General features: G+C 36.4%; 2 protein-coding genes across 6 annotated transcripts in view; one reads left to right on the plus strand and one right to left on the minus strand.

The window, feature by feature from the left end:
- Positions 1 to 27,971, plus strand: part of FBXL13 (F-box and leucine rich repeat protein 13) — a 75,358-nt gene that overhangs the window by 14,058 nt on the left and 33,329 nt on the right. Inside the window, 2 exon segments of the mRNA XM_054068468.1 lie at positions 20,617 to 20,717; positions 23,869 to 23,998. Of these exon segments, the coding sequence (XP_053924443.1) occupies positions 20,617 to 20,717; positions 23,869 to 23,998 (231 nt within the window).
- On the minus strand, positions 1,589 to 27,969 carry LRRC17 (leucine rich repeat containing 17). Of its 5 annotated transcripts, XM_054056451.1 has the most exons (5): positions 24,964 to 26,889; positions 23,939 to 24,025; positions 15,057 to 15,928; positions 11,165 to 11,320; positions 1,589 to 9,929 (listed from the first exon to the last, which is right to left on the minus strand). In XM_054056451.1, exons 3-5 carry the CDS (start codon positions 15,808 to 15,810, stop codon positions 9,526 to 9,528), a joined length of 1,314 nt encoding a protein of 437 aa, XP_053912426.1. In that variant the 5' UTR covers positions 15,811 to 15,928; positions 23,939 to 24,025; positions 24,964 to 26,889; the 3' UTR covers positions 1,589 to 9,525. The 5 variants fall into 5 exon arrangements, with proteins under 5 accessions (XP_053912426.1, XP_053912428.1, XP_053912427.1 ...); XM_054056453.1 differs by lacking the exons at positions 23,939 to 24,025; positions 24,964 to 26,889 and adding an exon at positions 27,911 to 27,969; XM_054056452.1 differs by lacking the exon at positions 23,939 to 24,025 and having other exon boundaries at positions 24,964 to 26,890.

A 27,971-nucleotide genomic window follows, 5' to 3' on the forward strand; every position in this document is an offset into this window, starting at 1 on the left:
GACTAAGCGCTAGTGGTAAAAGAAAGCATTATCAGTGATTTTCCTACCTGATCTGTCCTTTTCTAGCTAAAGAAATGACAGCCTTTGGATAGTTTATATAGCTTAAAACAGAAAATCTTTTGAGATGTTGGTTGAATACTCTTGATATTTCTGCTTGTTTCTTTTAATTGAACTTAATCTCCGTGATGAGAATGCGTTCTAGCAGATACCTTTTTCAATCCTGTTCATTTTGGTAGAAACACAAAACAGAATATAAATCAGGAATAAAGTTTCTCTTAAGGAAAAAATATTTCCTTTAGCGAAATATCTTTTTAAATGGAATGTCCCTTATTGTTTCTTACAGTTTTTTATTTACTTATTTACTATGAAGTCTATTGCAGCCTAGCCAAGATGCATTGCAGCTTGGTAATCCATGCATGCTACAATTACACAGGTAGTCGTTTTTTCTTCACTTCTTAGCTGTGTTGATTACCAGAAGTGAAACAAAATTTGCAGTAACTTCCTTTCCTTTATTGCTTCTGAGTGCGACACTCATTTGAGTCTCAAAGCCTCTACTTGACTCAAGATTTCTCTTGTGCCTGTCTAGTTTGAGTGAACTCTGTTCAGAGTAGTCATTCATTTTTCTGGAACATATTTTATTATATGCATTGTTGTATGGAAAGTTGTATAAGTGATTTGGAAATATTCTTCTATAAACACTGGCATCTTTGATATGTTTTCACTCTGACATATCACTGTTAATGTTAACCTGTTAATCTTAAGTGTCAAGCTCTTTAAAAATGCATATTAATAAGAAAAAAACCTCTTCAGTGTCAGGTTATGGGAAAAAATAAGAAGGTTCTTTTTGTATTTTTGCTATCAGCCAATTAGCAAACCATAATTTAAGCTGTTGCTGCTGATGTGTTGTTGTGTGGTTATGCAAATAGTTACATTACAAACATAAAGTCTTCCTTATATAAAAATTGCTTTGGGAAAAGGGATGTAGGATTTTATTAACTGTGTTCCTTTCAGCTGGTTTGTTTTTCAGACTTAGAACTGCACATTTTAAGTGTTGTGTCTGAAATAAAATATTTATGTTTCAGCACATGATGTGATAATTCAGTTCCGCAAATGCTTATGGCTATGAGAGTTTTCAGTATGTAAATAATCCAGCTGTCATGTGTGATATTCTGCATATGCTTTGTCTTTCAGTCTTAAATGTGTCTTATATTTTCAAATGGTTGTAATACAATGAATATTTGCTTCAATTCAATATAGCAAAGACATTGAATTTTATCATATTTTAGCTTATTTCAGTTCTGAAAAATCTTTGTCATTCTCCATCACATCTTCAATTTAATAATGGCTTTTAAGCACAGCCATTTTTTTGTACTCTATTAAGGCTGTTAATGAGAGTAATTATTTACATTCTGCTAGAAGGTGTATGTTTAAACTCCTAAGAAAGAAGTATTTAATTAGAAAATAGTTCTTGTTGTTTAGGATATGTGAATGTGTATCATTTAATAAAGCAATGCTTCTTATTGAATAGTTTTTATTTCAATTTTATTTCAATTCTCTTTATTTTAAAAAAGAGCGAGGTAGGAGGAAGTTTATTTTACAAATGAGAAACATCTAAGATAAAAGTTTTATCCCAGAATATGACTTGTTCTCAGCTACATAAATTAAAAAATAGGAGCAACTCAAATGAAATTATCTGTGGTAGAGAGCTCAGTCTGGGCACATGGCAGTATCCAAGGTATTGTGCTGTTTCTTCTGCCTTCACAGACCAATTTCCCCTCAGCCAGGCTAAACAGCCTCACTCCCATCAGCCACTTCTCATAAAGCTTGTTTCTCCACACCCTTCACCGGCTTTGTTGCCCTTCTCTGGACATGGTCCAGCAGCTCAACACCCTTCCGCAGTCTTCCTGGGCAACCTGTGCTTGGTCACCCTCATAGGAAAAAAAGCATTGCCTGATGCACCTCTTGTGTTTCAGTTTGTGCCCAATGCCTTCTGTCTCCTCTGTCAGTGGGCACCACTGAAAAAACCTGGGTCCATCTTCTTTGCACTCATCCTTCAGGTATTTCTATACCTTGGTAACAGCTCCTGGAGCTTTATCCAGGTGAACAGTTGCAGTACTCTCACCATTTCCTTATAGGAAATATGTTCCAGTCCCTTAATCCTCTTTTTTTTTTTTTTTTCCCATTGCTGGTCTCTCTCTGTAGTGTCCATGTCTCTCTTGTACTGGGGAGCCCAGAACTGGATACAGTACTCCAGGTATGGCCTCACTAGTGCCGAGTAAAGGGGAAAAGATCACCTTTGTTGACCTCCTGGCAACTCTTCTCCTAATGTAGCCCTGGATAGCATCCACCTACTTTATGGCAAGGGCACATTGCTGGCTCATGTTCAACCTTGTGTCCACCAGGATTCCCAGGTCCTTTACTGCTAAGCTTGCTTTCTGTCTGGGGAGCCGCAGACGCAAAAAAGAAAACCCAAGCATGGTCCAAGATATTAACATGGTGTTCAAGTTTTAGCATAAATGGTATGTACTTGAGTCTGCTGACAAAACAGAGCCCCTTTAGATTCAGAAAAGCATCTTAGTCCTTCCTAATTATATGTGTGGAAGTACATGTGACCATGTCATCAGAGGAAAAGAAAAATTTTATTTTCCAAATAAAAAGTGTATTTTGATGTTTTGAGACAATAATGCATTTACTGTTTAATCAGATAACATACAATGGAAATCATTGATGCAGCCCATAAAAACTTCAGTATGTTTTCTTTTGTTTTACAAAGTGATTGTATAAATAAGGATGAGAACAATTTGCTCTCTAACTTGGTGGCGGAAAAGAACAATTGGCCAAGAATAAAAAGTGTATTTGGTCATGGTCTTGGCTTTTAAATCACAGGATACAATCACAATCTTAATAATATCAGCATGCAAGTTTTTTTAGTGAAATAATTTAATTTAATGTTAGAATGAACTTTGGCAGCTAATAAAGAAAGGAAGCCAGAATAAATAATACACAGCCACGTCACTGCCATTATGGGGACTGTACTCAGAAATGTTAAATCCTTTTATGATTTTGTTTTCCTTATGTGTTTGAGTACAAAACTAAAAGCATAGTAGTATTTATAGTGTTTAAAGCTAAGAACTTGTAAAAAACAGTTCTGCTATAATTAAATTTTATATCTACACTGCCTTTTCTATCATGTTGTCTAACTGATTTGCATCTAGTTAAATAATTTAACTTGGACTATCAACATGTCATTTGTATTAGCTGGAATATCAGTATGGTGATCGCTATGCATTTCCATTTATCTTACATATCAAAGACGCTAAATTCAATCTGTATATCTACAAGCTATGTGTTTTCCATTTTTGTTGATAATTTGTTTTCTATAGACTCAAAAATCAAAGATTATATCCATTTACATCTATGCAGTGCTATTAATTTTAACCTAATTGTGATAAATCATGTGTCATGATACAGAGGGCCTCTTAGAAAGCTGATTTATAAAGCAGTTTCTTCTAACTTTAAAGGTACCTAGTAGTACTTTTTAAGAATGAAACACATTTATATTAGAGTACGATTTAGATTATTAACATTTCTTCTGTTAAAATTCATTTATATTGATCATAGAGCCTATTTGTGCCATACTTTTGAAGCTTTTGTGGATGGTTTAAAGTTGCTGCAAAACTGCTTCTCTTGTGTTTATTTAATGCTTGAAAATTATATTGAAATCCTCTTCCTTTGACATTTCTTTAACTAACAAACTGCATTGAAATGTCTGGTTATAGGCTACAGATGTGATGAACCTTTCCATTTGAACTTCCCCAAGCTACAGTTCTGACCTCATCTTTCTAAATAAATCCAAGATTACACAGATTTTGGCAACATGTTTTCATTGTTAATGATAAAACAACAATGATATTAACTGGGGTTTAGGTCTGTTTGGCTGGCTAATCGTGTTCATATTTTTTTGTAAATGAATTAGCTGCAATGTTAAAAAATTGTTTTTACGTACAACAGCTTTGGTATATAGTGGATGCATACAATGACAATAGTCATTGTTTAATACCTACATATGAATGTTATATGCTTCCAGCTCAGATTGTCTTTGGCAAATGAATGTGTTATTATGGCAAATAAAAATGAGTATGAGATGCATGGATTACAGCTCAGCTGTTTGTGGCATTATTCCACCCACTCAGTGATCTTAGAGAATCATTTGTTTTCCATGTGTGACTGGGGATTGCATTTAAAATCTTCCATTTATATTCATAGTGCAGGAACTAAAATTTGCTCAGAAGCTTTTGAAATGTTTTATTCTGGGTAGTAGTCACAGTATTGACAGACCTATCCATTTTTCCTGCTTTCTGTCACAGCACTGTTCAGTGCACAATAATCTTTTTGGTGTTTCATGTAGGCTGTGTAGAGTAAGGGACACTGCTTCTGTACCAAACTGTCACTCATCCCTTAAGAAAACACTCATAGAATCCTAGAATTATTTGGGTTGAAAGGGACCTTAAAGATCAACCCCTGGCCATGGGAAGGACACCTTCCACTAGACTAGGTGGACTTAAAGTCGCATCCAACCTGGCCTTGAACACCTCTAAGGATGAGGCTTCCACAACTTCCCTGGTGAAGTTTGCAGATGACAGCAAGTTGAGTGGGGAGGTTGACACTCTAGAGGGAAGAGCTACCCTCAAGGAAGACCTGGACAGCCTGGAAGAGTGGGCTAGCAGGAACCTTATGACGTTCAATGGAGATAAGTGTAAGGTCTTGCACCTGGTAATATATAACCCTGGTGTACAGCTCAGACTGGAGAGCAGCTCTGTTGAGAAGGATGCAGGCTTCATGGTGGACAACAGACTCAATGTGAGTGAACAGTGTGCTGCAGCAGCAAAGAAGGCAAACAGGATGCTGGAGTGCATCAAGAAGGGCATCACCAGCCGAGATAGAAGAGTCATTATGCCATTCTACTCAGTGCTTGTCAGGCTGCACCTGGAGTACTGCATCCAGTTTTGATCCCCACTATACAAAAAAGATGCAGACAGGCTGGAGAGGGTCCAGAGAAGGGCCCCTAAGGTTATCAGAGGACTGGGAAACCTGCCATACAGAGTAAGGCTGAGAGAACTGGGTTCGTTCAATGTTGGGAAGAGAAGATTTAGGGGAGAGCTTATTACCATGTACCAGTACATAGAGTGTCTACCAAGAGGATGGAGACTCCCTTTTTACAAGGAGTCATGTGGAAAAGACAAAGCATAATGGGTGTAATTTGCTCCAAGGGAGATTCTGACTGTATTCCAGAAGTAAATTTTTCACCATGAGAACAGTTAAACATTGGAATAATCTCCCCACGGAAGTAGTGGATTCCTCTGTACTGCACACTTTTAAGGCTCAACTTGACAGGGCTCTGAGCCATCTCATTTAAACTATATATTACTTGGAAGGTTGGACTAGATGATCCCTGAGGTTCCTTCCAACCTGGCATTCTGTGATTCTATAACTTTTCTGGGCAACCTGTTCCAGTACCTCACCACCTTCACAGTAAAAAATTTCTTCCTAATATCTAATGTAAATCTCTCCTATTTCAGCTTAAAATCGTTAACCCTCATCCTGTCACTGCACTCCCTGATAAAGGGCCCCTACCCAGTTTTCCTATAGCCCCCTTTAAGTACTGGAAAGCTGCTGTAAGGTCTCTGTAGAGCCTTCTCTTCTCTAGGCGTAACAACCCTAACTCTCTCAGCCTGTCCTCATACGGGACATGCTCCAGCCCTCTAATCATTTTCATGGACTCCTAGGGCACATACTGCATATCAGGAGGACACTATTGTGCAATTATTTTCTGGATATGAGTAGAGAAAGAAGAGGAATCAAGGGAGAAATTACCGAAAGACTTTAAAAGCATATAAAGGAAGAGGAAGGCCTATGATTTTCTTTTAGGCATGGAAGTGCTTCAGGGACTTATATGATGAAATAGTACAGAAACAAAGAAATGTCAAAATCAAATTGTGGTCTGTGGCTGTGGTATTTCATGGTACTGTAGTTTATGGTACATTTTGGAGAAGCTCAGAGAAATAGCATTAACCCCATAATGCTGAAGTTTTTATCACCTATTAGTCATTTCTCCCATATGTGTGTCTTCCAAATATATTTTTGTCTTTTTCCTTGGCCTGCCTCCTTCTGTGCTACCTTCAGAGTTCCTATAAGCTTTTCCTCTTCATACAGTCTTTTTTTCAAAGAATTTGCCACTGAACACCTTTAGAAGCACATGCTAGCCTGTGTTACGCTTGCCCCAACCTCATATTTCCATTCTTGTGTTGGTATGCTATTTGCAATTGCAGTTACTGATTATTCTGCCACATCCTCAGGATGAGTGTCTGAAAATGCCAACATGTAGAAAAACCTAAGAGATTCCAGCTAGTTTTTCAAGGAGGGCTTCCTGCCCCCCCTGCCCTTTTGTTTTGCTACAGGAAACTGAACTGCTGCTTGAATAAGCATATGTCTATTTTATAAAAATTCTCTAGTATTATTGCAAAAGCTGAAATATGCAATAATTTTAGACAGTAAGGAATAAAATTATAGTGTGTTTAGTTAAAAGAATTGAACTTCTGGCTGGCCCTTGAAAGTTCCAAAGATCTTCTAAGGAAAATAGTTGCAAGAATAATTCCAGCATTCAAAACTTCAGTACGTTCTTCTCTTGACTGTGAGAAGTTCTTCCACTTGTTGACTCTGAGAAGTCTAGACAGATCCACTCTTAAGAATTGAATTTATTTTTCTCTTTCATGGAGCTTCTGACATGACACCTATTTCACAAGTTCACACTGAAACCTTTATTTGTGGGATAGTTGTTGAACTTTGTTCCTTTAAAGTGTCATTGATATGTCCCTCACTTATAGATTTCACACATAATAGCTGTCAGCAAACATCTGGTGCTGTTAGATGTACGCAGCATGTTTAGCTCATCATCCCCCTTGAACCTTCAGCAGATGCAACATTTTCTGGTGCCACTGTTTGAGAATCCTGACTGATTAAACATGCCTCCTGTACCTCTGGCTTCTACTGAACAGTTGCCTTATGTATCACTGCAATCCATAGGTTTTAGCCTTGGTTCCTTGATCATGACAGACACTTCATGATCTGTTTAGGAATATCCAGGACCTTTGAACTTGTTATTTGCAAGAATTAGGGCATTGCTTGTGGTCAGTCTTATTCGACTGCTTTTTCAGCTGATAACATTTTGCTGACCACAGACATCAGAAACCTCTCACCTAGCTTTTACCCTATATTCCATTCCTTTCCTGGATTGCATTTCCCACACAGGCTTTAGCCTACCTCAAGCCACACATTTTTTTTCTTAATACTACCTGCTTGCAGAAATTGACCTAACATTTTTTCCTACTCTGCATCGGTCGTGCTGCCAATAACACATGTTCTACTGTGGTTCCATTGTCTGTCCTTTTCAATCATTCCTGGTAGTTCCAATCTGTACCAAAATAATCCTCCAGAATCTGAAAGGAGAAGTACTTAATGCTGACAACAACTACCTGTGTAAGGTTTTTTTTTCTTTCAGCACTTTTAAGTTTTTTATTTAATTTTTAAATGCCTCATGTAGTGAATATTACTGGTCCAGTGACATTTTCATCTGTGTTCTGTCTTATTGGGATTAGCCTTTAATAATTAAGATAATGCTTAAAATATTCCCAGGAGCAGAGATGAGTAATGTACTATTGCAATTGCCATAAACTTTTTTGAAAATATTGTGGAAGAAATGGCTAAATTTTCAGTAAAGCACCATTACATATGTTCAAACCTGAATAATGGAGGACATAAAAATACAGTTAATAAGAGGATGTATTTGCTTAAAGTTTCTTGCATTCCTACCACCCTCAATAATTTCTGAATTTTTCCTTAGTGTTGTTCTTTTATTTCATGTTAGCATAAAAGTACTGTGTGCTTTGTATTGCACTTCTGAAACAAAATGTGTGACCTTTTGGGCTTGTGGCTAAAACCCAGTGGAATCCACAACCACCATAATTGTGTGCAGATCTTTAAAGGAGCAAATTTTCTCCCCAGAGTGTTCAAGAACTTCTTCCATGATAGCCAACAGATATTTAAAGTTCCAACCCTGTATATCTATCCTGCACTTACATATTTCTTACTGATCTAAGAGCAGGAATTTGGTCTAGGGCTTGAGCTTGGAATACTGAAGTTTAACCCAGTGTCTCCTGGTTGTCCACCATATAAGACTGGGGAGTTACTTACCCTTTCTATGTGTAAAAAAAGGGTTTATAATATCCCTCTTTAAGAGGCACTAGTTCTGCTAGTTCAATATTAACTGATGCAGAAATTAAAAACAAGACAGTATTATGTAAAAGCTGAGAATAGTTATTAGGTAAAAACATTTTTTTTAAGAACTTCTAGCCAATATATTATGAAGCAAAGAATTTTATCCTATGAGATATTGCCTACTTAGCTGGGTCATTTGTACAGCTCTGTTACCATAGTATTAGAATAATTACAGTTTTTGATGAATGTACATTCACATAGGCAGCTGTGTGAGAAGGAGGTGCCTGTGGGTGCTTTTTACAAATGAGCTGGATGAAGGGTGGCCTTTGAGAATGTTCCATACTTTTAGTGAGCACTCAAAAGCATACGTACCTTCAGTCTCGGTGGGCACTGATGTGTTGGACACACACCACAGCAGCCATCACATGTTCTTCACCTAGAACTGATGTCATGTAATCTCTGCCAAACTGACATAACAACCTAAAATGCTTCCTTGAAGGACTTCAGCTCTGCCTACTGCAAAACCCAAACAGGGCCAATACGAGCATGGGGAGATGGATCTTGGGAAGCAACCATGCCTTGGCTACCTCTGCTTCCAGGTAGCTCAGGTACAGAAGAGACAGAGGCCAAGCTATCCTCTCAAGACTAAACAGGAACACTAGCACATTGTGCGCTAGAACTCAGCTTCTGGGTTTGAATCCTAATCATTATAATGACTGCTGTTCCTTTTTTTTTTTTTTTTTGAGAACTGTATTAAAGGTAGTCTTCAGTTTGTTTGGTTTTTTTATACAATAAAACAACAAGAAGCTGATTAAAAAATTGTAGAAATGTTTTCTGGAAATATTTCAGGAAGCTGATGGATACAAAGAACTGTCAATACATTCAAGAAAAATGTCTTGGTCACAATTCTGCAGCAAGTTCTGTGTCAATGCATAAGATGTATTCACACATGACAGCTCCTCCCTGCCACATTATGTACATTCGTGTCTACAAATTTCTACTGTATAGTTTCAAATACTTGCCAAAATATTTCACAAAAATATCCAGGATAAATTGTCAGAAACAATTACTTGATGAAGGATGCGGTATAGCTAATGCCATTCTGTAATTGCTAACTGCAATAAACAGAAATCCTTGTAGGCAGGTAGTCCTACAAACAATCAATATCATTAACAAAAATGTAAACAGCATGTTTTTCTTTGTCAGAATATCAAATATTTGAATGTACTAAAAAAAAAAATAATCCTCTTTTTAGCCTATCACAGTGACAATTACACCATGCTGCTTTACTGTTTGAATTGATTGTTCTTTGTGTCGTTCCCATTCCTCATCATCTTTGTCCACATCAAAAGTTTCTGGATAAATGGGCAGCTTGTCTTTTGGGCACTCCTCATAATAACTTCGAACATATTTTCCAACAGACCATCCTTTGTATTCCTCAGGCATTTTGCATTCTAGGCCATTGTAGTGAACGTTGTAGTGATGCTTTAACCAGTAGAAAAGGTAATGTATGTTGTAATCACATCTCCAAGGATTCTCTCTCAGCCACAGTATTTTCAGAAAGTAAAGATCTTCCAGAACTCCATATTCAAAATTCTGCAAGCTGTTGTTTGATAGATCCAGCTCCTCTAAGTTATTGAGGCCTGAGAAAGCAGCTGGTCAATGGAAAATTAGTTATTGGTACTTTACAAAGATAAGTTAGAAAAACACATCCATATCTGCAACAGGAAAAATATTTTCATAATTATACATTTATTAATTTATTCATTTTTTGGCTAGAGGCTACAAAAAGATTTTTCAAACATTGGACTTTAAAATGTGGCTTGTGCCTTGAGAAGTGACATATTGGTACAAATTTGTCGACAACAGTGGAGTTGTACTGCTGGTAAGGTTATAAAACACTTAGTGAGCATGCTCAAGTGTAGAATAGGGATGGTGGAGGTGAACAAACACTCGATTTGCTCATAGAAGTCCACTCTAATTGCTGTGTTATGGAAGTAGAAATATAGAAATTGATTACGTGTTAGGCAATGTGCAGGGCTAGTACTTTTTGTACAGGTGTATGTATTTGTGTGTGTGTATAGAACTTTAATATTTTAAGATGTAGAAGATAATAAACATGGAGCTTCATAACAGTGCTTCTAAGTCACACTTCAGAGAGAAGCTCATACCTTTTGCAAGTATACTCTTTCATTTAATCACAGAAGTCTTAATTTAAATAAATGGACTGTGTAATGTGAAAATTCATTAAGTATCATTTTACTGACATTATGACTTTCTACTGCTGCTTAATTTCCGAAATGCTACTAGAGAAGGCTCTTTTTGCTTCATACCTTCTATCTCTCTCTTCTTGTGTCTTCTTTTATAATGAAAAACCCAATACACATAGGTGATAAGCAAATTGCCAACAAGGCCACATGAGTTCTAGTAATATGTAACATAAGAGCAATTATGTGTGTGATTTTTAATCCAAAAGAATTTAAACCCTTTCAGTTTGTCTGTTACTTTGCTGTCCGATATAATTTAAAAGCATCCTCATTATATGGCAAGTTTTCTTATTTGGCAAAGATATTTAAAAAATCATTCAACTATTTAGCTTTTTGGGAAATTGTTAGCCTTCAGTCTGCACAATTCAATTTTTGCACTGGGTTGGTTTAGTGTTAAGAAAGGACAGCTGAAATCAGTTGTTCTTCATTGACTTCCACTATGTATACATTTCAGTGCAAATCTTTCCTCTATGAATTGCGTGGTACAAAAGATGAGATTTGTACCGACTTTTAGATTTTTAAATTCTTTTCCCCCTACATTTATGTCTGATGGGCACGTTATCAAGGTTTATAATTAATGAAACACAAATAACTTTTTAATGAATATTTAAAATTATTCTTACCAGGATCAATGTAAGCTATTCCATTACTGTTTAGGTTTAATATCTTCAGTTCACTGACATCTTCAAATTCTTTGGCTCGTAGTTGTCTAATTTTGTTGCTGGACAGGTCAAGTCTTACTATATCTGGAGGTATGTTACCTGGAACTTTCTTTAAATCTTAAAAAAACAAAAAATACATAACTTGTATCAGCCTTAGGTTATCCTTTCTGCTTAGGCATCACAGTTAGGTACCACACAGATTTTTGTCAGTCTAGCACTGGTTCTTGTTTTCTTTCCCTACTATGGTCAACATATCTTTTTAAATTCTGAATTTCATTGCTTTGTTCACTTGTATCTTTACACTTCACGTGAAAATTATTCTCATCATTAGTGCTTATATTAAAGCCTTATATTATAGCTGTGTTCTATAATTTTGTTTTAGCAAAACTGTACTTTTCAGTCACATAGCAATAGGGAAGGTAACGAAGATGGTGTACTAATAAAAGGTATGTGTGAAGGGCTTGACTCTTTAAAGTAAAGAAACCAGAGTAACTGTATAAAAATATATTCATTGATATCTGAACATCTTCCATAATCAAATTACAGCGTGGTGTCTTACATGCTTTGGTTTGTGTTGCCAAAAGGTGAAATGTTAAATTTTATCAGCAATAAAAATGCTAAATGTTATAGTATTTATAGCAATTAATAGAGTTATAACTACCATTCTGTAGTTACAGCTGTGTAGTGTTTCAGCAATGTTTAAGACATTCTATTTGTTGCAATACTTAGTTATTATCTGTCCAGGAAGCATAGTGGCATTTTGTCTATCTACTTCTCTATCCTACTTATATCATTGGTATTACCAAAGTAGCCAAGTACCTCTCTGTCATCTGTGTATGTATCCTTACAGTGTTCCTTGAAAAAAATTGCAGAAACAATAGTTTCTACTCCAGCAGTAAGGGCATATTCTCGAGAAGCACAAACCGTGGTTTGAATCCTCTCAGGATAATGTTAATAAACGTAATCTCCAGGATTATGTTTACTCAATTAATGTTCCCATCTGGAGTGTTATTACAAGAATATTAACTGTAACTCTTATTTAACCATCTTTGAATGAAAGCAAGTAGTTTCTAGATCTGTGCTGAAAGCTGTCAGTGTACTTTTGAAGTTCTGAAAATGTCTAACGTATCAGGTATTCTCAAGATGAAGGCAATGTATCACAGTCTTCCTGCCTTATATTTTATTTTGAGCAGAGCTTTGGTATTATAAACACATAAATATTATAACTACTATTATAACTACTCCAGCCTGCTCTGGTTGGAATGCTTCCTGTTCGTGCAGATGTCAAAGTTTCAGGGCCTATTTATTACCAAATGAATGTAAATAATCCTTGAATTTGAAGACTTGCAGAGTTTGGTAGTGCTAGAAAGCAGGTTTGTTTTTTCATCTGCTCTTGCAGATGAAATTCTTTTGCAGAAAAGCAAACAGAAATTACTTTTGCATCCAACTTCAGTTGCTTTTCTCAGTAAAATACAATCCAGGACATAGTATGTTTTCATTCTGAAGTACTGAAAGTTGTGGTGTATCACTAGTCTGATGAAATACAAATAAGTTCTTCAAAAAGGAGAACATACACATGGTTATATATATTTTTAAGATGTTTCTTTCATGAGCTTTCTGTCACTAACTGAAAGCTGCTGACCTCATGTCATATCTCCTTAGAGATACATAGTACTGCTATACTTATTGTTACTCCATCCCCTCCGTTGTAAAGAAATAATGGATTGCAGCTTTTCACATCATCTTACTGGCTTGGCAACTGTTGCACCTATTTTCCTACTCTGAAATTTTGTCCATGTGGATTTAGGGAAATTTTTATGTTTTCCCAGGATTTGGGGTGCATTATACACCTATTTCTGATGACAATTCCAATTAAATTGTGCATCTGCTGCACAGTAATTATATGCAAAGACAGTAAATGCAGTGCTTTCATGAAAGATTACCATATGTTCAGAAATCCCAAATGTCCATGGGGTATCTGCGTCTGGCTTTAAGGCGTATGCACAGAAGATGTGGTACTTCCTAGAAGATATTGAACATACTCCATGTGTCTGTACTAGACATTCAGGAAGTCTTGGACTGATAAACTTAGTTCTTGACCTGAAGGAGGGAGCCCCTGTGCACTCTAATGTGCTTGTGTAGTGGTTGAAGTAACTTGACTCATTCATTATTAGTACTAAAGATAATAAATAATTTTTTATTAAATGCTATAAAATCCTGTGAAACTCCCATGAAGGGGAGACCATATTGAATGTTTCTATGAACTTAGAGAAAAAAATTAACATTTTTCTTGCCAAATTTTTTGAGTATATGCATGTACAATTGTCACTTTGACACCACTAAGTGGGGAGAGCTGGAAAGTCAGTCTTTTCTTCTATTAAGTTTATAATACATGTCTGATTTTTGTTCAGTAGCACAGTTACCTGTAGGCACAAGGTAATAATGATATAATTAAGATCCTATGAAGGATAATTAAGATCATAATCTGTAATCTAATAATTAGGATCTTGTCTACAAGGAAAGGTAAGATACATAAATATTAAGAAATTAATAAATATTAGCCAGTAAAAAAGCATAAATCATTAATAAAAATATGTAGTTGCTGCATGGCAAAACAAAGAGAAAAGTGAGCCGTAGGAGGAAGAAAGGAAATTAACATGGTGGAGAAAAGTAAATAAACGGACCATTTTTTATGACATACATAGTACGTAAACCGTGTAATCAAATACTGAAAACATTATTTCTTCATGTGTTGTCACCCTATACCAACTTCCAAACTTGTCTCTGGCACTAAGATCCAAGAACAAGGACACACAGAGTTGTTACATAAATTTAAGTCACTTTTAAAGCAAATAGAAGTCTAGCAAACACGCTGCAACATACAAGTGGGTAAAACATAGTGCTCTGATCCAATATTGCACGCTGTGCTTCACAGAAGTTGGGAAAAATTCTCCCAGTTTTGGCTACTTCTACTAATCTGTTTTAGTTCCATTTTTTAATGCTGAAGAATTACTCTCTTCTGAATTGTTTTGTTGTTTGCTTTGTTTCATCAGGGGATAAAATGTGAGAAATATAAAGTGTAATATGTGTGCTTTTGTGTGGATGTATGCCCCAGCTCATTTACCCTTAGGGCTTAACTGTGGCTTTTAGGAGCCTGAGAAGGATTTGGGAATGGAATGGATCCAACTGTCTGAAAAACATTTCTTGAAGGCCCTTTGACTTTGAAATGTTTGCTGGATGCTGGGAGGAAGAACAGAGGAAGGATTTCTTTATGAACAAAAGCATATAATTTCTTCCCTCAGCAGAGGAAATCTTGCACACGAACTATGAGAATGCAGTGGCTCTTCCTTGCAATTAGATTCCTTTGGGCATAGTAAACACAGCTGGCTGCTCACTCCTGTTTCACAGCTCGCTTCTGTCAAAAGCGTTGCTATCTTTGTGTTTGTACACTGGAAAGAAGGAAAGACATTCTTTTCTCTATCAACAACAATTGCAGCACAGCTGTAACTTGACTGATTAGTATGTTTATAGTTGTAAAATTGAATAGTGAGGTGCAGAAACCTCAGTAACTTGGGTATGTGCTTAATTTTATTCCTATTGATTTTTATTGAATATCACTAAAGAATATCTGTGGAATCGGGGCTGCAGAGTAGAAGTAAAATGCAGAAATAATTGCTAAAGAATTCCTACTTGTTGCTTGTAGTTACAAGAGAAACACAATTAACAGTTTAGTTAAAGTAAGTAAAGTGAGTACAAGTACTATATTAATCTGCTGTAAATAGTATGTGAATAAATGTAGTAAGGGAACAAGAATATTAAAATCATTACTTCTGTTATAAGGAGTGATACAAACCTTTTCTTTTGCAGTTCAGAGTTGGGGCAGGAAACACATACATGTGGCACAAAGACGAATCGAATTCTGGTTTGACAGCTTCAGGCTTCTGTTTTATGTTTTGGGGATCCTGTCTGTCTTCTTCACTACATAGCTGTTCGGCTTTTATCTGCTTTAGCTTTTGGTTTTTCAGTTCTATAGGGTGCACACACTTGGCATAATTTCCCAAGTTCCTGTTCGTTGGAACCTGTAGCATTGTAACAAGAGTTTCTAGTTCACAGTTGCAATGCCAGGGATTATCATAAAGACGTAGATAGTTTAGACTGGGGGTATAAATAAAAATCTCCTCAGATAAACTCTTAATTTGGTTGTGCTGAAGTAAGAGTGTGGTAAGTTTATTCAAACCAAAAAAAGCCTCACTCTCAATTTTCGATATATCATTCTGTTGTAAATCCAGACTTTTCAGTACTTTATACTTGGAAAACATATTGTTCTTCAACTTACGAATCCTGTTTCTTGCTAGCAGCATGTGTTTTAAATCCTCTGGCCAATCAGATGACACAAAAATCAATTTTCTTTCCTGACAATCTAGGTATTTCTCATGAAGATAAGTGTATATATCACATGGGAGGCCTTGGGCATTGCGCTTAACAGTGCTAGATGCTTTCCTTAAGATGTTTTCCCTTTCATTGTTTCTCAGACTCCTATTCCTTGTCTTCCTACAGTCAAATGCTTTACAAAGAAGAAGCAGTAGTGTAATAGTAACTACTTGCATCCTGACATTCAGCTGGCCCCAGTTATTTTCTGTGACAGCTGGAACAGTTGTGATTTCAGGACAGTCTTAGTCAGTGTTGTACAGATCTGAAGAGGCACAGCTGGGGTGTGCAGGATCCCTGTGTTGGAAGAAAAGTAAAACATTAGAACAGATGAAACAGGCACTTTCACAGAGGCTTGTACATAAGATACAGCATTCAGTCAAGTACTCAGTCATCACACTACTTGGAGGTTCACAAATACTTTGGAGACTTAATGTCCTATCTCTTTTTTTTTGGTTGTTTTTACTGTCTGTGCTCTACCGCAATTAATTTTGATTAAACATGGGAAGCAATATGGATTGATTTCTAACTGATCTTTGCTAGAAGGTTCTCATGTATTCAGGAAAACGGCATCAGGCTGAATCTTCTTTGTATTAAAGTTCATCTTGGAAGATGAGCTTGAAAGCGGAGCCTGAAGCTGGTATTTTCCAGCTTTCTGGGAACACAGGCAGAAACAGACCAGGAAAAGTCATCCAGTGCCTGTCAAACCACAGTTTCAGACTGTGCTCAAGTGTGGACCCATTTTCAAGTTAAGCCCCAATTTATCGTAACTAGCCCTGCTACTACCAAGTGTCTTTCACAGCCCACATCAGGTAGACAAAGTTGTCTGGACTGCTCTGAGAAGGACCTAAAAATAGTCTTTTGCAAGAGCTTTTGAGGCTGTATGTCATCGGAGCGTAGGCAGAGTGCAAGAAGAAACTGCAAGTCGTGGACATGGCCTGCTTCAAACCACTTCCAGGTCTGGCCACCTGAGGAGGGAGAGTACAGAGGGGTAAGCCAGGAGCTTTTGCCTTTCCAAGAAAGCCAAACAGTTATTAGGAGTTATTATCGAGGAAGACAAGGACTGCTCCCTGCAACTGTGCCCAAAATTACCTCTGGGTTTAGCAATTTTTTGGCATATGTTCCCTCATGAATTTTCTGTAGTACTCCTGTGCACTGCATTTTTTTTTTTTCATTTTCAGTGAGGTTTGCCACAAGAATTGCCACAAGAACTGGATTTCCTTAGAAACATTTTACCCCCTCATTTTCTCTTTTTTTTTTCTATGTTCTAACTTTTTTCCATTTCACAAATTTCCTGATTTTGGTAGTCACCATCATTCCTTTTAATTTTTTTTTTTTTTAATTCTTCCCTGTTTGGCTTAATTCCTTAATTACTTTTCCTCTATGACTATCACATCTTTGCGTTATGCTCAGTACTTTTTGACCATAGCACCTGGGAAGAAGGTACTGAATCCCAATCTTGAATGCAGATCATTGCACAGACATTCTGTTTCTAAGCCACTCTTGGTTGGACTCAAAAGACTTTGTTTTGTCTGGAGGAAAAGTGGCACAATAAATCAACTAATTACAGGTAAATTTGTTTTGAAAGCAGACATTTTTATTTTTTAAACAAATTGCTAGGTCTCAATTATAGAGTGTTCTCAGTATTTGTGCAGTTCTTACTTATTAGACAGATGGAGCAGTCCTGTCTGTGCAAGCTACTGCGGCCCTTTATTCCATGTGGCCAGTTGTTAACATTACCTTTGAAAAATCATTGATTGGTTTCTCCATTTTGCTCCTGTAGTTGCCAGTTGTCAATCTGCAGTCAGAGTCCATTACTTCACAGTGTGAATGAGTGTTTGCACTGACAACTTTATATGAAATATGACATTTTATTTGTTACTTTTTGGCAGCTGTATGCTACTCAGAGTAAACTGATCACTTATTTTAATAATCTGATTCATAACTGGGATCCTCTCTGTTAATTTGAACTGCTCACTCTTCTGGTAATGTGTTAGCTCATTCTATCCAGGAGAGCTCAGAAACAGAAAAAGAACTTGGGGGAGGAAAGGTAATAAACAATTATGGAAATATGCTTTTCTCTTTGTTTCCATCTCCTGGGTCTGAACTGGAAATTTTTAGTAGCACTCTGTCTACTAAATAAATGTTACTCAGCTATAGTACTGAAATAAGAAGCTTCTTTCAGTAGCACATACAGGTTCACATCTAAAATTAATACTATCTCATTTAGTGCTAGGACAAAAAATGTATGAGAGGTATGTAATTTCTGTGGCTTAGTGTCCTGAAGGATGGTTTTAATTGGTTGGGTTCTTTGGAGTTGTACAATCCCTCTCAGTGTTGTCGTACTTAGCACCATTAGTGACAACCCTTTGGCCTGGCAGCCTGCATAAATTTTCACTCACCTTAAAGTCCACTTATCCAGACTTTATTTTACCTATTTGACTATACAGGAGGTTGTGGCCTGTGTTGAAGGCCTTGCTGTAATTAAGACACACAACAGCCGCTCTTCTCCCCCTATCCATAGATCCAGTAATTTCATCATAGAAAGCTATGACCTCAGTGAGGAATGCTTTGCCCTTGGAAAATCCATGCTTGTTGTTCTCTATCACATTTTTATCCTTCAAGTGCTTGGACAGGTCTTCAAGGAGGATTTGCCTTCCTGGTGACTTAGGTGGGGCTAACCATCCTATAGTTTCCTGAATCCTTCTTCCATTTCCAGAAAATGAATATGATATTTCCTATTTTCCATTCTTGAGAAGTCTTCTGTGTTTGCCATGACCTTTCAAATATTATGACTGAGGCCTCGCAGTGACAGGAGCCAATTTTCTTTGTACTCTTGGATGCATCCTATCTCGTCCCATTTCCCCAGGTGCTTCCTGGCATTTTCTTCTTCTATCATGAGTATTGCTTCATCCCCAGTGATTCTTCCAGTAGGCTTCTGAGAGGCACCTGGGAGGCCTTAATACAACCCTTAGAAGTAAAAACTGCGGCAAAAAAGTCATGGAGTATCTTGGCCCTGAAGATCAAGCAGCTCTCCTGGGCCCATTTGCCCTCCAGGGCTGCCTACCATGAGATCCTGTTAAGTATATCCCTAAACAATCAAAAATCTGCTCTCAAGTTCAGCCTTTTTCTTCTACAATTTGTCCAATTTTCTTCTCTCAGATTTTAAACTCATTTTCATGCTTGCAGTAACCAAAGGCTCTCTAGCCCTTCTCATCTTTGACCAGTTTTTCCTTGTTTGTGACACAAGTCCAGAGGAACATGTTCCCTAGTCCACTTGTCAGATCACCTGGATCAAGAACTTTTCTTCAAGACACTCTAGAAGTCTCCTGGATGGTTTATGCCCAGCTGTATTGTTCTTCCAGCAGATATCAGGGTGGTTAAAGGCTCTCATGAACAACCAGGATGGGCAACTGAAAGGCTTCCTTCAGCTGCCCAAGTAGGTTTCATCTTCCTTCTTTTCTTGATCAATCAGTCTGTAGTCGATACCTACTACAGTGTAATATTCATGGGTCTTGCCTCTAATCCTTGCAAATAAGCTCTTGGCTGCCTTGTCACATGGTCCAATGCAAAGCTCTGTACATTTAGACATAACTTTACATACAGTGTGACCTGTCCTCACTTTCCTGGACTGTCACTCCTAAATAATCTGTAACCATTCATTGCAGTCCTCCAGTTGTGTGTGCTATCTTTTTGCATCTCTGGAATGCCAATGAAACATAGAATCATAGAATCACTAGGTTGGAAGGGACCCTCTGGGTCATTGAGTCTAACCATTCCTAACACTCCCTAAATCATGCCTCTCAGCACCTCATCCACCTGTCCCTTAAACATCTCCAGGGAAGGTGACTCAACCACCTCCCTGGGCAGCCTCTGCCAGTGCCCAATGACGCTTTCCGTGAAAAATTTTTTCCTGATGTCCAGACTAAACCTCCCCTGGCGGAGCTTGAGGCCATGAAATCATAGCTTTGCACCAATGTGTAGACTTTGATCCCTACTGGCTGATTCCCATGCTATAAGTGTTTGCATTCAGGCACTGGAGATGGACCCAGCGTTTGTGCCGCTTTCAAATGGAATGTTTCAGATTTTCCCCCACAATACTGTCCTGGCAATGCTTTCTCACCACTCCTTATGCTTTCAGTTCTCCTCAGGTTATGGTTATCTTTGGTGAACATACCTATTTTTACTGATATAAACTCTTTGAAATCCTTTGTTGCAGGAATATATTTTAAAAACGCAAACTATCCTCTTTAAAATTGATTGGTATTGTATTTGCAGCTATCGTAATGGTCCTTTTGCCTGCTAACCGGGATAGCATAAAAAGGGGACCACCATGTGGCAAAAGATACACATTTGACTATTAGATTTCCATGTATAAGTGCCGACTTTTTGCCTTTCTATTGTATCAATATTTATTGTGAAACAGTCTTCATACTAGGAGATTTGTTTCCATGTGTATTCTAATGGAATGATATATAGAACAATATAGGTAGCACTAGTTTTACAGTTTAATAAAACACGGAAGCCTCGTAATTACTCGAACCTAATGTTCCACCTAAAGGACAGAACTAAATAGTAAATTATATTATTAGTTAGAGAAATGTGCCAGAGTTTATGGAGAAAATTCACTAGTGGTTTTAGATACCAGGACTGGCTAAAACCAAACTTTCCTTAGCATAATATGTAAACATGTGCTAAACTTCAGTCATGTGAAAAGTCCTTTGTGTGCTGTAGGACTGTGTAGTGTGTGATATTTCCTCAAACGGGAGTGTTAAATTTACTGTACCTCAAGTAACAATAGCATCAGATGTCTCTCAGTACTCTACTTTGAGGCTTCCAAAGAAAATGGCTTTGATGTATAAAAATGGATATTATGATTTAAAGATATTTATTCCTATTTTTCTTGTTACTGCATAAAAATGTAAGATAAATTAATACAAATATTATTTTAATGTACTTCTGAATACTTTTTTTTCACTCTTCAGGATGAATCGATGAGACTTATATCACAAGGCTGCAGAGCTCTTCTGTATTTAAATCTGTCCTATAGAGATATTATTAATGGAACATTATGACTGTTGTCAAGGTAAAATTAAACAGAAATAGAAAAGTGTATTCATTTTAATCTTGCGGGAAACTTAGAGGCGACTGTAGTAGAAGTATTCTTTTTGGGTCTTTTACAGGATTTTGTCTACTATACAAAATGAAAAAAGCGCCCCATATATTTGGCTTGGATGAGAGCAGTTCTGTTCTCAGGTTAAAAGTATACACTGGTGAACTGAAGGCAGAGAATTTACGTTCTTACAAAGGTCTGGCATTCCTGTTTTAGAAGTATCCCTCCATGAGATTTGAATTCTGTCTCGTAGGTAGAACTGCTCCATTAAAAGCTGCCAGAAAGGAAAAGAGGCACGCTGGTACAGGATAGCAGCTATCACAAAGATGTATGTAGATTTGAAGATAGCTGTACATTGTTTCTCTTTCCCATGAGGAAAACTAATTTCTTCCTTTCAATAGCAGCCCCACAGAGTAGAGACACATTTTTTTTTCCTTTGGCATTTGCATAAAAAATTTTGACTTTTTCTTTTCTTAGTCTATAGTGCTATATCCTCGCATTAGTAACATTTGTTTTGGCAAAGTTTTCTATTTAGTGTCTCCAATCTTAACACTCATCTCTTCATCACTATTATTGTTATAATAATCTGTGTTTTCTCCATGTTGCCTGATACTTTGTCTTTTTGAATTTCTGTTTATTTATATTGAAGTTTGGAACCGCTGTTCTAGAGGTAATCTCAATGTATGTTGTTCCCGTTACCTGAGCATCCTGTTGCCACGAAAAGCCAGAACCGTACTTTTCTTTTGATGCATAAATGGCACTTGCCCAAGAAAGAATTATTCAATGTAGGTGAATCTTTCAATACAATGAAATGTTTAAAACATAAAGAAATATTCTCCGCTAATAAAATATATTTTTCACTTAACTTGTACTTTGTTACTAAGAAGGTTTCCCAGTCACACATGACGCTTCTGATTTAAAAACGTAACATTGTTTTTTATTGAAGGTTTTTGGGCAAAAAGCAAAGCTCATTGTTTCAGAGATTATGGGGAGGTACAAAAAGTTGTGGTCCTGTGAGGAGGCAATTCTCGTAAAAATTCCACATGCCATCTCAAAATCCTTAACTCACCACAAGTCCTGTGTAATACAATAACTACTACAGAGTTTTTAGAGGTGGCAGTATTGCACTTCATAATACTGCGCTTGGAGTTTGCTGTTGTGCATCAGATGTCCGTTACTGGAACAAGGAGTACGTGAGGTGTAGGATGAGGGTGCTCAAAGCTGTTTAGTTATTTTTTATTCTCGTCTGCTGCTCCATGCAAGTATTTTAACAGCTATACTACATAACACACATCATCAGCTACAACCTCCCTTTGAAAAGTTCTGTTGCATATGGTAGACATGAATATTGTCTTCCAGGAAGAAATATCAGAAGATGATTTTGTCAGTGCTTTGAAACAATGATCCTGAGATAGCTAATGCCAAAACTAGTGAAAAAAAAACAGTAAGACAGAATTCCTGCAGAATTTAGCTGTAACACAAAACAAAGATTCTTAATAGTCTGTGTGCTCAAGCATAAGTTTTAAGAAAGCTGTCACTCTAAGAACGGCAGAACATGGCATGTGTTAAAATTCCCAGATCATAAAAATGGGTCATATAAAGGAAATCAGCCTCTCTTAAAGAGTATTGGGAGATTTTGATCACAGTCTTCCAAACGCAGTAAGAAAGGCTTCCTGTGTCTCAAGTTGTGCAACCTTGTAGCAACATATACTTCAAAAAGACCCAGAACTGCCAGAATATTAAAAAAGTCTCTTATTTTATTATCTATTTTGTCAGATACGTTTGGAAGTACTGTCTGTGAGTTTGATTTTTCTCATTCATTTGTGTGGAATATGTCACTATAATGCAAAAAGGCTTACAAATCTACAAAGAATTATACATTTATTTATGCATTTATATGAGTTAAATGTTTCCATTTTTAAAAAAGGCACCACAAACACGTGTCTTTATACTCTAATAGCTGGTTCTGATGCACATTGTGTTTCTTCTTTTTATAAAATGTAATTTTATATTTAATTTCTTAATGTTTTTGTATTTTCCTTTTTCTACAACTACATTATTTTCCAGCTTCCTATATTTTTTTTTGTGTGTTCAGTTCAAGTTAGCATGTTTACACACACTCTATTGAAAGTGTAAAGTCAGTTCCAAAAATGTATGCCACTCCTTAGGCAGTCAGCTCCTCAGTGGGTGTTCCCATCTTTCTTCAAAATGCCTACTTTTGCTGACTTGCAGAACTGGGTCACTACTTGCCTACAACTAAATGTCTACCAGAGCAGTAGGTCCTAATTCTAGGCTTTGATTTTCTGTATGCTTTAATTTGTGGTGCTTGTGGCAATTGTTATTTATCCCAGTAAGAAATGTAGTTCAGTAAAATGAGTAGCTTTCAGTATTTTATAACCAAAGCTGCAGATGGAAACAAGTATATTCAGAGTATATGTTCTTGCTTTTACAGAGTGCTGTTGAATAATGTTTTCCATTTAAACCATTTGCTTTCCTTCAATTTATGTTTAGTATAAGGAAAAGTTTTCCAGAAGAACTGATCAAAATCTAACATTGGATGATTCAATTTTGGATAATTGCCTTTTGTATCCCTTTCAAATCTTCAGATTCTTTTATTAGTACTCTTCTAAGTAATTATATGACCAGAGAAGCTCTAACTGTACGTTTATACTTCTAATGTCCTTTGCTAGAGCTCTGGTTTTTGTTTTCAGCAGGCACTGCTTGTAAGATCAATGGCAAATACAGTCCAGCAAAGTTATGCTTAAAAGTCTATTAGCTCCCAAAGTATGCACACAAATACCCCAGTTCATTAAAAAAGCATGCTTTTGCAGTTATCTGAGCTAACTTTAAAATGATGCTATTTTCATAGGCTGAAATATATTGCATGATAGTGCTGTTCTCCAGTAATCTGCAATACAAGGAGTAGAGAAAAGAGTGCAGCAGAAGAAAGGCACTATCAAACCTTAGCAAGGAGATAAGTCTATTTCATATTGAACTTCTTTCCTTTACAGCAATTTTTTTAATACTTTAACTATAGTATTTTTTGTTCTTTTCATTCTGTAACAAACACACCCTTGTAATAATTTTCTCTCTGTTGCGTTTGTTTTTAGGTTTTTCTGCAAAGCAGCTTCCCCAATTTACAGTCTCTGAATTTAGCTCACTGCATAAAATTCACAGACAAAGGTTTACTATACCTGGGCTCTGGAAAGGGCTGTCACGAGCTCATCTGTTTGGACCTTTCAGGTTGCATTCAGGTTTGTAGTTCACGTCTTTCTTTCATTCTGTGCAGAAGAGAGTCCTTTATATGACTGGCTGCATCCTGCATTCATGGTATACTGAAGCAGAACAAGCACTGCAGCAGTCTTCCAGGGTTTTGAATTACATGACTACAGCTGTTTAAATTTTGCTAGGGAATAATAGCACTATAGGTTTGGAACGCATCCAACAAACTGTCAGATCTATAAACAGCTAGTACTTACTGCATAATGAGAACAAGGCATGCTTTTTGTAGCCATGAGTAGACTAATTCTAGTCATGATTAGTTAGGATTTTAAATTAGGAGCTCTGAAAAAGCAGTTTTTACTAAGATATCAAAAAAATAAGAGCCACTCTGGACTGGAAAAATAAGAATTTACACTTGATTTCCTGAGAAGAAAAGTAATTAAAAAGTGAACTTTGGTTATTATTTTATTATTTTATATTGGTTTAATATATAAATTCAAGTGATACTTATAATTGCAACCTAAAAATAGTGAATACTTTGGATTATTTTAGTCTCCTATTAAACTTCTAAAGAAAGCCAAGGTTTTAGAATCTGGTACTATTTTATAAACTTCCAAATATACACTGAATCTTGAAACATACTTCAAAAGCAATATGAAATGTCAAACTGTAAGGCAATAACAGTCTGCCAGGGTTTTGATGAAGACTCCCACATATTGTATATTTCTTTATACACTGAGAAGATTCTCCGAATTATGAAAATACATGTGAAATGATGAAGAGATGGAGTCTGAGGAATATAATGTTTAACTTTCCATCTAATAAGACCTTTTCAGAACCTCAGATGAAGGCAGATAAGGCAACCGTGTTGTTCTGACTGCTTTTTACTGTAAGATTCTGTTTCTTGCTTCTGAGAATCATGTAGAGACTATTGTGTGATGACAACATGAAATTTGAAATGAGGGCTGAGGTTAGAGGAAAGTTAAGAACTACTTACCTCTGAGTTACTTTTTCAAAATGCCAGTAGTTTCTTATTTTTTTCCAAAAGCAACATTCCTGCTTGTTCAGAAGTGTAATCCTGAGCTGTGATGATCTGCCTCTAGAAGGCATGATCTAATAGTAGTCAAAGAAAAGTAATCATCATCAAACTTGGAAAACCACAATCCTCTCCTTTCCAGAGGAAAGTGGGTTTGCTCAGCATGTGCTCAAGAGCTCTGAAAGGAATTCCACAGCTTCCTCCATTTTGGGTTTCCTCACGATTCTGGAACAGTGCTTAAAGTTTGTGACCGAGTACTTAAGTAAGCAGTTAAACCCAGAAAGAGCATCAAATTGCATCACTTTTGCAGAAAGCATTTTAATAAGTTAGAGTTCTTCCTCCTCCCCCTCTCATTGGATGAACTAAACCGACAGGAACTTCTGTAAGGCTAATGTTTTAGAATTAGTTAGAAAAATGTAGTGAAGCTATAGTCTAAATATTTAAATTATATTAAAAAGTGTTCTATAGAACAGAATATGTATTCTATAGAATATATATTTTTCCTGTTTTTTCATGTTACCTGTTTATTCCTTCATTTTAATAATTAATGGAGTACTCAGAGATATGGTTTAGTACTGGACAGGTATGGTTAGACGCGATGATCTCAAAGGTCTTCTCCAACCAAGTGATTCTATGATTCTATAAAGTTCTCTTTATATGAGTTCGTACCATTAGTATTGTAGGATTTGAATGTCTGTTTACAAAGCACATCTGTAAAATGGGTGATTATGCTAATGATTTGTGAGTGGCAACTGAGCACCAGGGCATTTAAATAGCTTGTTAAAATATATTTAGATAGAAAACTGGGAATTAAGCATACGTTTTCTAGTCTGGTGTCTTAAAACGAGGCAGTCCTTTCTTTGACTATGATATTAATAGGTGGTTAATAATACTGGATGAATTTTAGGCACTGGGGATTTGCTTAAAATCTCAGTAATTAATGTTGTGTCTTATGACATGGATGGTAAATATTTTCATTAGTGAGTTTCAAGATATTTCCAAGAAAATATAGAGATTCTTTTGCGCCCTTCTCAAAAGGTGTCCTATTACACCATTGATGTTCTCAGAGAATTACCTAGAAAGCAAAAGGTTTCTTTGTCCTGCAAGGGGGTTGGAACAAGGTCTCTTCCAACTCAAACCATTCTATGATTCTGAAGCTGAATGGTATATTTTGAGTGAAAAATTTTTGAGTGGAAAATTTTCTGCTAGTGGACACAAAACTGAAAAAACAAAAGGGTGTAAAACAGTTGCTTGTCATTTACTGATGTATTAGATTGAAATTATATAACTAGAATGGTTTGATGAGGTATTTTCAGTTAAATTAGAAACATGGAGACTTTCAAAGAAATTGACTTTTGATTTTTGGTGCCATTTTCAGACTAGAACTATTCTGGCCCAAAATATGTTAGAGCAGTCTATCAATTGCTGTAGTTTACAACGCCTAGATAAGAGATCATAAGCCACTGGGAAAAATAAATTTGACCCTTTCATGTCGTGACATCCTGCAGTGTTTGTAATGATGTCAGAGAAGCTGTTGGCAAATGTGTGTGCTTCACCAGTTTTCACCATCTGAGTTCCTCTTGTTCCAGCTTCATTGGGAGAATTCTCATTTTCACAGACACTGTTGAATTTTGGATTCTTCAGACGTATCAAGCAGCAAAAAGGGGTGTAATTGAAGAATACTTTAAAGCTACACATGCACTATTCAATATTTTTAGAAATATGCTAATTCAAGGGTGTGTTAATACAAGATTTTTTTGGAGAGCAGAAAATTAAAAGAAAAATAACATGGAGGCAAGCCATCAATGTAATGTGCCAAACATCTGACAGGATGTCACAACTTGTTTTATCGTTCTTGACCAACACAGAATAAAAAAGAAAAATAGCCCCTTGTACACTACAAGAGAAGTTCCTCAATCCTGAACACTGATTTTCAATTTTCTGCACTTACAGTGACTTACAATAATAGAATCACAGAATAGTGTTTCTTCAAAATCCCTTCTGCGCTGCAGACAGTGTTCAGCCTTGAAGGATGGATTCCACAAATACAATAGGCTTAGGGGAAGAAGTAAGGAAATTTAAAGTAGTACTCTGTGTGTAGAAAATAAGCAGAAAGCTGAACAAAAAAATCTGTGCATTCCTATTATTTGGCATTAAGAAACTATAAAAAGCTGAAATGAAATTAAATTTTACATTCTTACAAGCATTTCATCATTTCACCTCATTTGTTTTCTAAATCTATGGGGACAAATCTTTAGCTGTGGTTTGCTCCATGTTTGTTTTGATTTTCTTTCATTTCAGATCACAATATACTAGCATCCAGTTAAGAAAAAACTTCAAATCAGACATTTTTGTTTTAGACTAAAAACTCCTTGCAGACAAGGAATTATATTTTATGTATGATCATTGCATTGTCTCCTGATCCTGTCAATGCAAGAAAAATCGTACATTTATAGAATGATCTTACTGAGTCATGCAGGAAAAGTCTGTTTTGCAGAATTTTATAAGATCTAAGACTCATAATAACCTTCAAATTATCCTCCTTCACAACTGGTTTGAAGGAGTTTTAAGTAGAATTTTACTGATTGGGGCAAAGAATGCAGTATTAAATTCCATATGTACCCTAAGTTTGATTCTCAGGTCAAGCTGTTCACCCTTAAGGCAACATATTAAACATTGACATTCCAAGTGAGTTGAGAAAGCAATTGTTTAACTAAAATGTGCACAAAATTTGGTATTTCTACACCTTGTCTTCAGCAGTGCCTGAATTTTCATAGATAATCCATAGGGGCTTTAAAAAAGAAATTTAAGATTAAGACTTTTTTATTCTAGGAATAAAGGAAAATAAGAGAAATATGCATGATATTGCAGCAGCATCTAAATGTTGAATAATTTAATTGAATCTTACCTGAATACATGTTTCACACTGGAACTTTCTCAGCCTGGTTCCTGAGACCCATTATCCCGCT

This window comes from Cuculus canorus, chromosome 1 (assembly GCF_017976375.1).
Source record: "Cuculus canorus isolate bCucCan1 chromosome 1, bCucCan1.pri, whole genome shotgun sequence".
Lineage (NCBI taxonomy): Eukaryota > Metazoa > Chordata > Aves > Cuculiformes > Cuculidae > Cuculus > Cuculus canorus.